Below are 16,874 nucleotides of genomic sequence, written 5' to 3'. Positions count from 1 at the left end.
GAGTAGAGTAGCTATACTCCTCTTTGTTACTCTTAAATCTAATCATATTTACACACGCCAAAGCAGGGAGTTCACTCTATGACTTCCGCTTTCTAGAAATCTACGGTGACTAATTATTCAAATGCACTCCATCTGTTCAACTCCGATGGTCGCAGCCGTCAAAGTGGGAATATTGTATTCTGCGTTTCTTGTCAGTTTTATCGAGCACATCGCTGAGTCGTAAATCAAACCTACTGCGTAATTCACACAAAGGTATTTTCCTCCTTATATCATGATTTTTGTTAAGTAAGTATGCTTGCCTTGGAGCTCAAATAACGATAACATAACATAACATAGACGATTGGCAACCTCTTTGTTTGCGCAGCGATGCAGGATATCATGTATACGCGAGTTTGATTTAAAATCAGTAACTGCTAAACATAAGTGTTAAGGATATCGAACAAAAAAACAGTTTTTTGATTAGATCAATTATCAATTACTTTGTGTGCCTAGTTACGATCGTAGTTACAATGTTTATCTGTTTCCTATTGGTTTGTAATCGGATCTTTTAGCGTCACCAAGCGCATATAAAAGCTAAGTTAGCGTCCCTTTAAGCCAGAGTTTCGCAAGATTTCGCCTTGAACAGCAGTACCGTCTTTCTTTCGTTCCAAACCTTTGGCACAAGCGGGACCGATATGTAAGTGATTTTGTTAGTTTTATTTCAATATGTTTAAGTTCAGTTTTTCACCTTGGGCGATAACGCACATATGTACTGTGTTGTTCAATAGTACAACTAATTATCTTGAAATCAAAGGAGTATTTGAAATAACTAGACGCTCGCACAGCAACGCCCACATTTTAGTCTTTGGGCTGTTAATCAGCCGCAAATGGTCATCGTGTAGCCGATCTTTGAATCTCGAGTAGTTTTAATTTAGCCTTTTATGATTTGTTTATGTTAATTCACGTTAATTGTTGTTATTTTAATCGCGTTATCGACATAGGCGCGTAAAGCGTTTCTTTCATGCCTTTCGCACCAATTCAAGTAGATTCATGCATTCGTTATAATATTATTGTAATTTCAGTTTACGATCGTGATCGTGTTCTAAATAAACACCGTTAATAGTCATCTTGGTTTTCGTGGTTTCACTACGACCGGTAAAATAGTCCCCACATCAGCGACACTTAGAAAACATGCCTAGCAACACCCCTCCAAGTTTCGTCTTTAGTCGCAAGCGTCACAATAAGAAATGTGAAAATAAATAGAGATAACGATTTCTGCCATTTCTTGGGGTCAAAATTCTCTCAAGAATGGAATTGATATCAGGGGCAGCAAAGTCCGTAATAGCGAACGTCTGTCACGATTAAGACAAGCACAAATAAGGACGCGCAAATCAGGCATTACCGTTTACAATTCATGCAGCTTCAAGGAGGGCGCAGGCAACTGTAACTATGTGTTATTCTTTAAATATAAACAATAATTTATTTAAAGCTATTTTTGAAAGGGAAAGTTCATTACCCACTTTGAGCAAGAATAGCTTGCGTAGGCATTTTTTTTAAATGCGTACATAACCCAAAGTATTCAAATGAAATCAAGTAGCGTGGCCAATTAACGGAATATTGTCATATGCTTTCACAAACTGATCAGACAGAAAAGAAGAAGCATCAAGATATTCAAGCATGTCTCCTCAGTGGTTCAGGTTTGCTGTGGTTACTCTTATCAAACTGGTGCTGGTTTTTGGTCGACATAAAGTTGGAGCAGATTTCAGCGATAACTGCGACAACTCACCTAATTCCCACTCATGCATCCACACGTATGAAGAGCTTTATAACAGCTTGGCAAAGTCAGAAAACAGTTTTAATATTGAGTCAGCTATATATCCATCGAGGAGGCCTTCTTCTGTCCGTGTGTTTGTAAATTTACATGGTCCTAACGAGACAGAAAACCTCATCGTGCCATACACTTGGAGCCTTTTCTGTTTGTATGTTGCTGTCCCACCACTCATGCTGGAAGTTTTGTCCCTCGGATCCATCCTTGTGACGCCTCGGACTCAAACACTGAATATAACTATTCCATATTTCTGCTGTAATGTGTCAAAGAAGGAGGATGAAAGAAGGACAATAATTAAAGAAAGGATTAAAAGAGCTCTTGCATCGGTAAGTGTATTGTTTTCTCCCTTAATTTGGAAACATCAGGAAACTGATTAAAAGAGCTGCCTTCAGCACTCTTGTTCCTCCGCTAGTTAGCAAGTATGGAGAAATGAAAATAAAACTAGACCCTGTGAGCAGGGTAACTGGGATACCTGGATGGTACTGGATCCGTGGAATCAAGTGTAGTGGTACTACGCGTGTCGGACTAGTATACTGAAATAGTGAGCTCAAGTCTGGCCAAGGGCATACACCTGTCTCAAAACATAGGCATGCTATGCATGCAAGAGTTATTTTTTTGTAGGGTGGGTGGATTACTTGAAACATTGTAAGTGGTCTACATTCTTACAAAAGGAAAGAAGATTATTAACGCGGGAAAGAATGAAAATGTCGAATTACCTCACAAACAGGTATTTTGTGGTAGATTATGTGTGTTGTGCGAATAAATGTAACCAAAAATAAACTGTATTGGTGCCACGGATACCTGTTGGTACAAAATGTAGACAGCAGACTGCAGACCGGATACAAAATATAGACTGCAGAGTGGGTACAAAATGCAGACTGAGAATCTGAAGAGTTTTTACGTCTGGTATATAATAACATGTCATCTTACAGCTTACCGAGCGTCACGCAATCGCTTTTCCTGCGATCAGCCTTCACGATTATTTGCACTATTGTGGAAAATTCCTGGCCCATTTCTTGATGAAAATCGATTGTAATATAGTTTCAAGCCTTCAACATAGTTGGTTGGTGTGATGTCTGTACAGATTTTACCAATGTAATAAAAGTAGATGACGTGAATAATAGTGATGGTAAAGCAAGCTTAAAACGGCAACAATCGCCAGAAACTACGACGGATTCACAGGGTATGAGTAAGTTTTATTGATTTTAAGAGAAAAATCTTCATATTTCGAAATATTTATCGTTGTAAATCGACCATATTTCGTTCCCTATACTATTCCTAATAACGTGTTCAAATTTTCAATGGTTCCTAGCATAACTTACTCTGAGTCACACAACGCGTGACGCGTTCGTGAATTAATCGTTGGCTCTTTCTCGAGATGTGACCTTGGGTCGCCTGTGACAAGACGATTGCGTAAACAATACTTAACATAATAACATTATACACAAAAAACACAGGATTTTGGATCATGTATTTATTAAAAAAGAATATCCATACAACTACAATGAAAACAAACATAAGATTCACCTTTCTGATCGTGAAATTAATACCATTCGCACTGTTATCGTAGCTATGTTCCCTGGCATCAAGTGAATCCAACATGGCCTCTTTCTTCACAAGCAGTTTGCATTCATTTGAATTTTGTTCTTCAGTCTCACGGTAGCAGTGTTGTTCAATAGATTGCATAGAGTATATGCAGTTTGGTTTCAGATTTCAGATTCTGCCTTTTACAACGAGTTAACGTTTTCAACTAAGACATTGGCATACTTAGCATACAAGACATACAAGGCATTCAATGCTTTCATGGCTTTCAAGCGTTCGCGATTCAGTCCGTTCCAAAATTACAGCTCAATAACATCTTTATGTGTGGATTGACCGCGAACAATACGACTTGTGTATGCGTCTATAAGTATTTTGAGCGTTTGCGCCATAATGCTCCAGATGATCGTAATCCAAACACATTGAAATACAAAACGACTGACAAAAGAGTTTTATGGGCAAAAATCTCGTATTTGTCATGTGACCCGGCCCTGTCCGTGTATGACAACGTCAATCATCATCAAGATAGCACGCGTGATCAGCATGTGAACACCTTCATTGGATCACAGTTAGTTGTCATGGTGTTGAGGGATAACACGCGTGATCAGCATGTGAACACCTTCATTGGATCACAGTTAGTTGTCATGGTGTTGAGGGATGACACGCGTGATCAGCATGTGAACACCTCATTAGATCACAGTTAAAAGAAAGTGAAATGTGATCATCGCAGTAAATTTTCCAATTTAAGCAATTGGAAAGAAGAAGCCTGAAAAAAATCAGGAGTTCAACGGGATTCGAACCCGTGACCTCCGCGATACCGGTGCGATGCTCTACCAACTGAGCTATGAAGCCACACATTGGGAGCGAGGTCAATTTATTGAGTTCATATCTTCCCGTGCAGTGAAATGATGTTTTCCAATTGCTTAAATTGGAAAATTTACTGCGATGATCACATTTCACTTTCATCTACAACCGCAGTACAAATATGAATTATTTCATATATAAACTTCACATCATTTCACTGCACGGGAAGATATGAACTCAATAAATTGACCTCGCTCCCAATGTGTGGCTTCATAGCTCAGTTGGTAGAGCATCGCACCGGTATCGCGGAGGTCACGGGTTCGAATCCCGTTGAACTCCTGATTTTTTTCAGGCTTCTTCTTTCCAATTGCTTAAATTGGAAAATTTACTGCGATGATCACATTTCACTTTCATCTACAACCGCAGTACAAATATATGTTATTTGCCGGCTGGGAGGTCCGTATGGTGAAAAACTGTGACCTCGGTCTTGAAAATTCTGCCCGAGGCCGTAGGCCGAGGGCAGCATTTTCAAGACCGAGGTCACAGTTTTTCACCATACGGACCGACCCTTAGCCGGTAAATAACATATTTATTGTTTTTAAACTTGACGAAATTCTTTCCGAAAGAACCCGAATGATTTAGGGCCGTAAATACGGCAAGATCTTCCATAAACTGAACAATTTTTGAGTGAGTAAATGGTAGTTAAAATAGAGGTGATGCAAATTAAAGAGAGATGCCTCAGCGAAACATTTTCATTTCCGTAACGATAAAGGTGATTTAAAAGGCTTCCAAACAAACTTTGAAACATTATTTTTACAAGTATCTGTCACAATCTGACACCTATCAATTAGAGAGCGCGCAAGAAAAAAAAAAAAAAGCGTAGGAAAATTTGAAAAACAACAGAACTAGTTTGGCAAGGGCTGTCAAGACAATGTTTTCTTCAAAATCAGTCAATGATCTAACGGAAAGTATTATTCACTCTCATCGACCATTCATTTATGTATGAAGATTTACCTCTGTTCATTAAGTAAACGGCGAGGAAAGTAATTGTGAGTAAATTCAATTTTTTTTATTTTGAAGTTGTGAGAGTTTGCCCGTTTGTTTGCTGTAATGGCGTGTTTAACTCTGATCTTTCCTTCACAAAAACTAAATTCGAACGGCACACTCCAATGAGACACAAGGGAATGTAATGCAGCCTTTTCTCAAAAAATTCCTTCAATTTCTGTTATGCAATTTACGGTACAAATGTCTAAATTGAACGGAATTGGAAAGACTCACCAGGAGCGTATAATTGTTGTAGAACTTAAATTAAAACTTCGCTCGCTCTTTCACTATGAACAAATTGCTCGAGAAAATTCAGATATTAAATGAATGAAAGTTCCATCGTTCAGTTGAACTGTAACCAAATACCTCACGTTTCAACTTTCTAGGTACTTTTTGTGAACGATTAAAATTAATTGCAGACGGTTTTTAGGCCGCTTGTCAACCAACGTAATGACACTATTGTTTATACAAATTCATCCTGAAACCAATATTTTTCTGTCAACTAAAGTGATTTGATAGAGAGAAAAGAGAGGATTCACAAGTTATTTATCGGCTTGAGGTAGTGACCGACGTGTTTGCTTAAAAATACTGCCCAGCCGGAAAACGAGGTATATTTATGAAAAATGACAACGAAAGTTGGGATGTACTCGGCGACTCACGAAAGCGTTACCGTGGCCCGTGGGCAGAGATAGGAAAATACTGACCGGGTAAAGAACCAATCAGATTGCAAGATTCGTTACCGTGCCCTCTAAAAAAACAATAAATATGGATTATTTCATATATAAACTTCACATTAGATCACAGTTAGTTGTCATGGTGTTGAGGGCCAATGACCTCTGGGTACTATTGCGCAATTTTTCCATTTTGTGGCGGAGGAAAAAAAAAAAAAAAGACGACAAATAAACTAGACCCTTTGAGCAGGGTAACTGGGATACCTGGATGGTACTGGATCCTTGGAATCAAGTGTAGTGATACTACGGGTGTCGGACTAGTATACTGAAATAGTGCGCTCAAGTCTGGCCAAGGGCATACACCCATTTCAAAACATAGGCATGCTATGCGTGCAAGAGTTCCTTTTTTGTAGGGTGGGTGGATTACTTGAAACATTGTGAGTGATGTCTACATTCTTACAAAAGGAGAGAAGAATATTAATGTGGGAAAGAACGAAAATATCGAATTACCTCACTCACAGGTATTTTGTGGTAGACTGTGTTTTGCGAATAAATGTAACCAAAAATAAACTGTATTGGTGCCAGACTGCACACCGGATACAAAATATAGACTGCAGACTGCAGAGTGGGTACAAAATGCAGACTAAGAATCTGAAGAGTTTTAACGTCTAGTATATAATAAAGGGGTAAGTTTCTAAAGAAGCTGTGGTGCTGCGTCGGTGGGAGAGTATAGCAGGTAATTTAGTGTTAACAACTGGGTTGAAAACGTAAATTAGCCACCGTAAAGGGTAAAAAAGCTGACGTTTCGAGCGTTAGCCCTTCGTCAGAGCGATTGACGAAGATAAGATCGCTCTGACGAAGGGCTGACGCTCGAAACGTCAGCTTTTTTACCCTTTACGGTGGCTAATTTACGTTTTCAACTCAGTTGTTAACACTAAATTACCTGCTAGTATATAATAACATGTCATCTTACAGCTTACCGAGCGTCACGCAATCGCTTTTCTGCAATCCGCCTTCACGATTATTTGCACTATTGTGGAATATTCCTGGCCCATTTCTTGATGAAAATCGATCGCAATATTACTTCAAGCCTTCAATATAGTCTTCTTACTTTGCGCGCGAGTTGGTTGGTGTGATGTCTGTACAGATTTTATCAACGTAATAAAAGTAGATGATGTGAACAACAGTGATGGTAAAGCAAGCTTAAAACGGCAGAAATCGCCAGAAAATACAACGTATACACAGGGTATGAGTACGTTTTATTGATTTTACGAGAAAAATGTTCATATATCGAAATATGTATCGTTGTAAATCGACCGTACTTCGTTCCCTGTACTATTCCTTATAACGTGCAGTTCCTCTCGTAACTTAACACCGAGTCACACAACGCGTGACGCGTTCATGAATTAATCGTTGTTTTTTCTCGAGACGTGAGCTTGGGCCGCTTGTGACAAGACAATTGCGTAAACAATATTTAACATAACAACATTATATACAAAAAAACACAGAGTTTTGGATCACGTATTTATTAAAAAAGAATATCCATACAACTACAATGAAAACAAACATAAGATTCACCTTTCTGATCGTGAAATTAATACCATTCGTACTGTTATCGTAGCTACGTTCCTTGCCATCAAGTGAATCCAACATGTCGTCTTTCTTCACAAGCAGTTTGCATCCCATATAGTTATGTTCTTCAGTCTCACGGTAGTAGCGTTGTTCAATAGATTGCATAGAGTAAATGCAGTTTGGTTTCAGATTTCAGATTTTGCTTTTTACAACAAGTGAACGTTTTTCAACTAAGACATTGGCATACTTAGTATACAAAGCATTCAAGGCTTTCATGGCTTTCAAGCGTTCGCGACTTAATCCGTTCCAAAATTACCGCTCAATAACATCTTTCAGTGTGGAGTAGCCGCGATTAATACGACTTGTATATGCGTCTGTAAGTATTTTGCGCGTTTGCGCTATAATGCTCCAGGAGATCGCAATCCAAATACGTTGAAATACTAAATAACTGACCAAAGAGTTTTATAAGCAAAATCTCGTGTTCGTCATGTGACCCGGCCCTATCTGTGCATGACAACGTCAATCATCATCAAGATAACACGCGTGATCAGCATGTGAACACATCATTGGATCACAGTTAGTTGTCATGGTGTTGAGGGATAACACGCGTGATCAGTATGTGAACACCCCATTGGATCACAGTTAGTTGTCATGGTGTTAAGGGCCCAATGACCTCTGAGTACTATTGCGCAATTTTTCCATTTTGTGGCGGAGGAAAAAAAAACTAGACCCTGTGAGCAGGGTAACTGGGATACCTGGATGGTACTGGATCCGTGGAATCAAGTGTAGTGATACTACGCGTGTCGGACTAGTATACTGAAATAGTGAGCTCAAGTCTGGCCAAGGGCATACACCTGTCTCAAAACATAGGCATGCTATGCATGCAAGAGTTATTTTTTCTAGGGTGGCTGGATTACTTGAAACATTGTAAGTGGTCTACGTTCTTACAAAAGGAAAGAAGATTATTAACGCGGGAAAGAATGAAAATGTCGAATTACCTCACACACAGGTATTTTGTGGTAGATTATGTGTGTTGTACGAATAAATGTAACCAAAAATAAACTGTATTTGTGCCACGGATACCTGTTAGTACAAAATGTAGACAGCAGACTGCAGACCGGATACAAAATATAGACTGCAGAGTGGGTAAAATATGTAGACTGAGAATCTGAAGAGTTTTTACGTCTGGTATATAATGACATGTCATCTTACAGCTTACCGAGCGTCACGCAATCGCTTTTCCGCGATCAGCCTTCACGATAATTTGCACAATTGTGGAAAATTCCTGGCCCATTTCTTGATGAAAATCGATCGTAATATTATTTCAAGCCTTCAACATAGTCTTCTTACTTTGCGCGCGAGTTGGTTGGTGTGATGTCTGTACAGATTTTACCAGTGTAATAAAAGTAGATGACGTGAATAATAGTGATGGTAAAGCAAGCTTAAAACGGCAACAATCGCCAGAAACTACAACGGATACACAGGGTATGAGTAAGTTTTATTGATTTTACGAGAAAAATCTTCATATTTCGAAATGCTTATCGTTGTAAATCGACCATATTTCGTTCCCTATACTATTCCTGATAACGTGTTCAAATTTTCAACGGTTCCTAGAATAACTTACTCTGAGTCACACAACGCGTGACGCGTTCGTGAATTAATCGTTGGCTCTTTCTCGAAACGTGACCTTGGGTCGCCTGTGACAAGACAATTGCGTAAACAATACTTGACATAATAACATTATACACAAAAAACACGGGATTTTGGATCATGTATTTATTAAAAAAGAATATCCATACAACTACAATGAAAACAAACATAAGATTCACCTTTCTGATCGTGAAATTAATACCATTCGCACTGTTATCGTAGCTACGTTCCCTGGCATCAAGTGAATCCAACATGGCGTCTTTCTTCACAAGCAGTTTGCATCCATTTGAATTTTGTTCTTCAGTCTCACGGTTACCGCTCAATAACATCTTTTTGTGTGGATTGGCCGCGAACAATACGACTTGTGTATGCATCTATAAGTATTTTGAGCGTTTGCCCCATAATGCTCCAGATGATCGTAATCCAATTACATTGAAATACAAAACGACTGACAAAATAGTTTTATGGGCAAAAATCTCGTGTTCGTCATGTGACCCGGCCCTGTCCGTGCATTACAACGTCAATCATCATCAAGATAGCACGCGTGATCAGCATGTGAACACCTCATTGGATCACAGTTAGTTGTCATGGTGTTGAGGGCCCAATGACCTCTGGGTACTATTGCGCAATTTTTCCATTTTGTGGCGGAGGAAAAAAAAAAAACTAGACCCTGTGAGCAGGGTAACTGGGATACCTGGATGGTATCGGATCCTTGGAATCAAGTGTAGTGATACTACGGGTGTCACACTAGTTTACTGAAATAGTGCGCTCAAGTCTGGCCAGGGACATACACCTATTTCAAAACATAAGCATGCTATGCATGCAAGAGTTACTTTTTTGTAGGGTGGGTGGATTACTTGAAACATTGTGAGTGATGTCTACATTCTTACAAAAGGAGAGAAGAATATTAATGTGGGAAAGAACAAAAATGTCGAATTACCTCACTCACAGGTATTTTGTGGTAGATTATGTGTGTTTTACGAATAAATGTAACCAAAAATAAACTGTATTGGTGCCACGGATACCTGTTAGTACAAAATGCAGACAGCAGACTGCAGACCGGATACAAAATATAGACTGCAGAGTGGGTACAAAATGCAGACTACGAATCTGAAGAGTTTTTATACGTCTGGTATATAATAACATGTCATCTTACAGCTTACCGAGCGTCACGCAATCGCTTTTCTGCGATCCGCCTTCACGATTATTTGCACTATTGTGGAAAATTCCTGGCCCATTTCTTGATGAAAATCGATCGTAATATAATTTCAAGCCTTCAACATAGTCTTCTCACTTTGCGTGCGAGTTGGTTGGTGTGATGTCTGTACAGATTTTACCAATGTAATAAAAGTAAATGACGTGAATAACAGTGATGGTAAAGCAAGATTAAAACGGCAGAAATCGCCAGAAACTAGAGACATTGGCATACTTGGCATACAAGACATACAAGGCATTCAATGCTTTTATGGCTTTCAAGCGTTCGCGATTCTGTCCGATCCAAAATTACCGCTCAATAACATCTTTTTGTGTGGATTGGCCGCGAACAATACGACTTGCGTATGCGTCTATAAGTATTTTGAGCGTTTGCCCCATAATGCTCCAGATGATCGTAATCCAATTACGTTGAAATACAAAACGACTGACAAAATAGTTTTATGGGCAAAAATCTCGTGTTCGTCATGTGACCCGGCCCTGTCCGTGCATGACAACGTCAATCATCATCAAGATAGCACGCGTGATCAGCATGTGAACACCTCATTGGATCACAGTTAGTTGTCATGGTGTTGAGGGCCCAATGACCTCTGGGTACTATTGCGCAATTTTTCCATTTTGTGGCGGAGGAAAAAAACAAAAAAACAAAAAAACTAGACCCTGTGAGCAGGGTAACTGGGATACCTGGATGGTACTGGATCCTTGGAATCAAGTGTAGTGATACTACGGGTGTCGGATTAGTATACTGAAATAGTGAGCTCAAGTCTGGCTAAGTGCATACACCTATTTCAAAACATAGGCATGCTATGCATGCAAGAGTTATTTTTTGTAGGGTGGGTGGATTACTTGTGGTCTACATTCTTACAAAAGGAAAGAAGAGTATTAACGTGGAAAAGAACGAAAATGTCGAATTACCTCACACACAGGTTGTAAGTGCCCCTAAGGCACGGGTTTATCCCTTGTTTTGATTTAGTAATCGTTTAATTAATAATCTGTAAAAGTCACACTAGGTGCCTCGTCACGCGTTCCGTAAGTGGTATCGCATTTCCAAACAGAACGGATCTATTGTGCAATTCAATAATTCGATCGATTTCGCAAGCACTCGTGGTTTAATAGAAAGAAATTGTCTGTCGTTTTTATCGAAGGAAGGAAAGGTCCTTTTTGTGTCAACTCTCGCCAGATCCGGCAACAATGTAAGTTTAATTTACCTCGAGTGTTTCTATAGCTAATTTCTTGTCCCTAATTTTGTGAATCAATTATTTTTAGCTTCACGGTCAAATACGACATTTAATAAAGGAGGCGTTCCATGAAAGAAATTGGGGCGATATTTGTTGTGTCGATCAGTGAGATTCGTACGGTCCAGCTAGCGGCGATCAAGCGTCGCTATACAGGTATTTTGTGGTAGATTATGTGTGTTGTGCGAATAAATGTAACCAAAAATAAACTGTATTGGTGCCACAGATACCTGTTAGTGCAAAATGCAGACAGCAGACCGGATACAAAATATAGACTGGAGACTGCAGAGTGGGTACAAAATGCAGACTGAGAATCTGAAGAGTTTTTACGTCTGGTAAATAATAACATGTCATCTTACAGCTTACCGAGCGTCACGCAATCGCTTTTCCTCGATCAGCCTTCACGATTATTTGCACTATTGTGGAAAATTCCTGGCCCATTTCTTGATGAAAATCGATCGTAATATAATTTCAAGCCTTCAATATACTCTTCTTATTTTGTGCGCGAGTTGGTTTGTGTGATTTTACCAACGCAATAAAAGTAGATGATGTGAATAACAGTGATGGTAAAGCAAGCTTAAAACGGCAGAAATCACCAGAAACTACAACGGATACACAGTTCGCGACTCAATCCGGTCCAAAATTACTGCTCAATAACATCTTTTAGTGTGGACTGGCCGCGAACAATACGACTTGTGTATGCGTCTGTAAGTATTTCGAGCGTTTGCGCTATGACGCTTCAGGTGATCGTAATCCAAACACGTTGAAATACAAAACGACCGACAAAAGAAAATCTCGTGCTCGTCATGTGACCCGGACCTGTCCGTGCATGACAACGTCAATCATCATCAAGATAACACGTGATCAGCATGTGAACATCTTCACCCTCATTGGATCACAGTTAGTTGTCATGGTGTTGAGGACCCAATGACCTCTGGGTACTATTGCGCAATTTTTCCATTTTGTGGCGGAGGAAAAAAAAAAAAAAAAAAAAAAAAAAAGACGACAAAAAAACAAAGGCACTACCTCCTCTACCAAGGAGGAGCTCACTCAATTTATAACCGCCGTCAATTCTTTTCATCCGGCTCTTAAATATACCTGGCAAATTTCCGACACTTCTTTAGCTTTTCTAGACATCAAAATTTCAATTGAAGGCAACGGCTTATGTACTAGTGTTTACTACAAACCTACAGATTCACATAGTTACTTGTTGTATTCATCCTCACATCCATCACACGTCAAGAACTCCATACCTTTTTCACAGTTTCTCAGACTTCGCCGTTTATGTAGTGACGACTCTGATTTTTCCGAAAATTCAGAGGCAATGAGCCAGTTTTTCGATAAACGCGGCTATCCTGTTTCTGTCGTTCAAGCGGGCTACCACCGTGCCCAACTAATCGATCGACAGGCAGCACTACAAACGGCTGAGAAGGAGAACACTGACCGCATTCCATTTACTCTTACATTTCACCCTCACAACCACGCAGTTAAATCTATCATTCTTAAAAATTTTAAATTACTCCAAAACGATTCAGAGACTGGCACTATCTTTTCGCAACCCCCACTTATTTCATTCAAACGCGACAAAAACATAGGCAACTTTTTAGTCAGGAGTTCATTTCAAACCTGTGACCAATCTGGAACTTTTAAATGCGCTCGCTCACGATGCAAAACTTGTCCTTTCATTCATAACGTAGAGAAAATATCGGGACCCAAAAGATCTATTAAGATCATTGATCACTTTACGTGTACCTCCGCCAATGTTATTTACTGCATAACTTGCACTTATTGCAATAAGTCATACATCGGCGAAACAGGAAGACGATTGGGTGACCGATTCCGAGAACACCTTCGCGATGTGGAAAGAAATGACAAGGACGCATCCAAACCAGTCGCTAGACACTTTAATCTTCCTTATCATTCTAAGCAGCATATGGCAGTTTGCGGCCTTTCCTTACATCTAGGCAGTTCGGAAAGCCGTAAAACACTAGAACAAAAATTTATATTCCAAATCGGCACCCTCAATCCCCACGGAATCAACGAGCGCTTTTCATTCAACTAATTTATTCCTGTTTTCTCGTCACCACATTCCCACCAATGGCGTAGCTCCACTTCCTACATATAAATCCACACACAACCCACAATTCCTCTAATCGCTCTGACGAAGGGCTAACGCTCGAAACGTCAGCTTTTTTACCCTTTACGGTGGCTAATTTACGTTTTCAACCCAGTTGTTAACACTAAATTACCTGCTATACTCTCCCACCGACGCAGCACCACAGTTTCTTTAGAAACTTACCCCTTTATTCAAAGGCATTTTATGACTGGGCTACCACAGGTATCCCAGTAAAAAGACGACAAAAAAACAAAGGCATTTTATGACTGGGCTACCACAGGTATCCCAGTAAAAACGACAAAAAAACAAAGGCATTTTAAGACTGGGCTACCACAGGTATCCCAGTAAAAAAAAAAAAAAAAAAGACGACAAAAAAACAAAGGCATTTTATGACTGGGCTACCACAGGTATCCCAGTAACAAAGGCATTTTATGACTGGGCTACCACAGGTATCCCAGTAAAAAAAAAAAGACGACAAAAAAACAAAGGCATTTTATGACTGGGCTACCACAGGTATCCCAGTAATAAACGCTATTATTTGATTGGCAATAAGGTACACGGACGTTCCCCTAGACGAGAATTGCAAATTTGAACAGATTTTGGTCCTGAATTATTCTAAAGGTGTTTCGAGTACGCAACGTTAATAATTATCTTAGCTGAAGTCTAATGCTAAAAAGGCTAAGTCTTTTGAGCCAAGCAACCCACACTTTCCATATATTGACGGATGGTTGCGAGTTAATCGCATGTATTTATAACTAACACCTTGTCAAGTTTCCCTTTAATTTTTTACGGGCCGGTACTCTTCAATATTCCTTGGTGGAAAAAGGCATTGCTTAACTCACTAACAACCGTCTCTCAGCTATTGACCATCCTTTGAAGTTTATGTAATGTTTAAAAAACGAGCAGGAGTGTTTTATCGGGTTTTTGACCCGATAAAACACGTGCTGCGAGTTTTTTGAACGGCTTCAAAAACATTCTTGGAAAAGCGTGTGTCAAGAGAGTTCATAACAATTATGCTTTTGTGAACGTTAGAAATTAGCATACGAGAAAAACATTAGGGATTAAATTAGTATGCAAGAAAATCAAATCTCACACGTGTTTACCAGATTACTGTACTAATGGAATAGAGAATTTTTCTAGATGTGTATTTCACAACTGTACTATTAATTAATTTGGTCCAAAAGTCAATTTACTGTGTGAAATTTGTTGAAAGAACATTAAATATGTTCCCACCATTTGTTGTGTCAGTTTCTGTGTTGATAATTAATTAATATTCATAAGTCACGTGCAGTGTCTTTATATCTGATAAAACACCGCATACTAATAAGGATGAGGTTTATCGATATAAAGTCACTGCACGTGATGTATTATCTACCATTTGATAGGTTAATGGGCTTATGAATTATTAATGAGTTTTTGAAACAATTTTGATATACGATTGCTGGTACATTTCAGCTTCAAGATCTTGCCGTATCACCAGAGAAACGGGATCCAAGGATGAACACAGCGGAATGTGTTATCGAAGGCCACGGAATAGACTCAAGGGCTACAGGACGCAGTGTGTATATCAAAACAATCCATTGGTGTTCATTTCTTTTCGCTGTTGTAGTTTCCTATATGTTAACTTCATTTCTTCAACATTGTAGAAAAGTAGGTTGGCCAGGCGGGCAAGACAAGCAAGACAGGCAAGACAGGCAAAAGATCAGGATAGAAAATACTGCTAAGGCTATCTTCTATCTTGGTCTTTTGTTGTCGATACTTGGTTTAAGTCAACAATTGGTACTCCTTTTCCTTTTTGCAAATTTTCACAAGGACGTTTTCCTTTACACGGACATTGCACCTAGTATACTTACTCTCTGGTTTACAGTGGTATTCAATATAGTGATTGGCCTACCACCTATCCGTGATAAATTAAGGAATTATTTTCCATGGTCGGCTGACGAGGGAGGAGGTATGAGCTTTTTTTCTAAACCGGTCACCTTAGCATGTGCAACCAACATTTGTTTCTGTTCCTGTTGGATGCTAATTGGCATAATGCTTAACCCGACTTGGGGTTTGACTGTTACGCTTATAATATGCTTTACTTTTGCCTCATTCGCTTATGCTGTCCACGAATATCTTACTTTAGTTAACTGTATACAAGGTGGCGTGAAAAAACTGGATGCTCTATTACCTGGTGTGTTGGGTTTCCTTGCTGTTATTGTCTTAATTCCAGTAATTGTGTTCGCCGGCCAGTCATTTAATGGAAGAGAAACTGCGGATGAAACATTGAAGACCATACTTGTGACTGCTCTTGGTTCCTTCATTTCGTGGTTGTCTTGGAAGAGGCTTCTGGAAAAAAGACAAAAGTCAGAAGAGACACAAACCCCAAGGAATGACACAGAGATGCAAAATCTGAATTTGTTGGCTTAAAACTCGGTCTCCATATGGAATACCACTTTTATTTGCAATAGTCCTCTTAAGTTAGGATTTGTAGGCTCAAAGAAGAGATTTGAATCGGTTTGCAGAGTTTGAAATGTCAAAATAGTTGTGAAATGGCAGAAAAAACTATTTCCTACTGCCTCTCTTATGACATACGTTGAGTAACCACTTGTCTGGAAACTCATACATTTAACAAAAGGTAGAAAGATTTCCGCGAGACTTCAGTGAAATCAGTTGCATCACGTGAAACTAAGCACAGTGACATTAGTGGCAATGGCGGTTGTGTGTAGGAAATATGCCATCATTAAGGAAATGTATGACGTAGATATTTTTCCAACAGTGGGGTTGTTACTGGAAGAACAATCTGTCGGGGAGATTTTTAGTAACAAGAGAAGAGGCAAGATTTTTTCATGTTTAAGATAACTCTGTTCAGGAACACGAGCGAGATGGCTGTAATGTTGTGCTACTTTTTGTTGTTCAAATATAGACTGAGTCTAGCGGCGGATCTAAGGAGTCATTTTCTTTGTTGAGGAAGTTTTTCATATGAACTTTTTCCAGGATGTTACTATTCTTTGGGCTAAATAGGCTAGAACACAGAAGCTCTCTACTATTGATAGGTGACTTAGCTAAACTACACTGACAGGAATTAATTTGTTCTGATTTGATCAGTTATGGTAGATTTAATTTTATATCTGATATATTGGTTACTTTGGAAATCTAATTAAATAACGTTTGGATATATTTCCCTCTAATAAACTTGTAAAACTCAAAACAAATTAAGTATTCTTCTTTAATTCGAAGTG

General features: G+C 39.1%; 1 protein-coding gene across 4 annotated transcripts; it reads left to right on the top strand.

Moving 5' to 3' along the window:
* The first annotated feature begins 133 nt into the window (after positions 1–133).
* LOC149047646 (uncharacterized) lies at positions 134–16,847 on the top strand. Of its 4 annotated transcripts, none has more exons than XM_089204040.1 (3): positions 134–252; positions 1,625–2,133; positions 15,106–16,847. In XM_089204040.1, the coding sequence occupies exons 2-3, from the start codon at positions 1,657–1,659 to the stop codon at positions 16,060–16,062; spliced, it is 1,434 nt and encodes a 477-aa protein (XP_089060166.1). In that variant the 5' UTR covers positions 134–252; positions 1,625–1,656; the 3' UTR covers positions 16,063–16,847. The 4 variants fall into 4 exon arrangements, 2 of the variants coding, with proteins under 2 accessions (XP_089060166.1, XP_089060167.1); XM_089204041.1 differs by lacking the exon at positions 134–252 and adding an exon at positions 503–676; XR_016185895.1 differs by lacking the exons at positions 134–252; positions 1,625–2,133 and adding exons at positions 11,351–11,492; positions 11,566–11,690 and having other exon boundaries at positions 15,106–15,244.
* Positions 16,848–16,874: the final 27 nt, after the last annotated feature.

Source organism: Pocillopora damicornis, chromosome 4, assembly GCF_964200805.1.
Source record: "Pocillopora damicornis chromosome 4, jaPocDami1.2, whole genome shotgun sequence".
Taxonomy (NCBI): domain Eukaryota; kingdom Metazoa; phylum Cnidaria; class Anthozoa; order Scleractinia; family Pocilloporidae; genus Pocillopora; species Pocillopora damicornis.
Note: the sequence above shows the minus strand (reverse complement) of the source record. Positions and strands in the feature narration are given on the sequence as shown.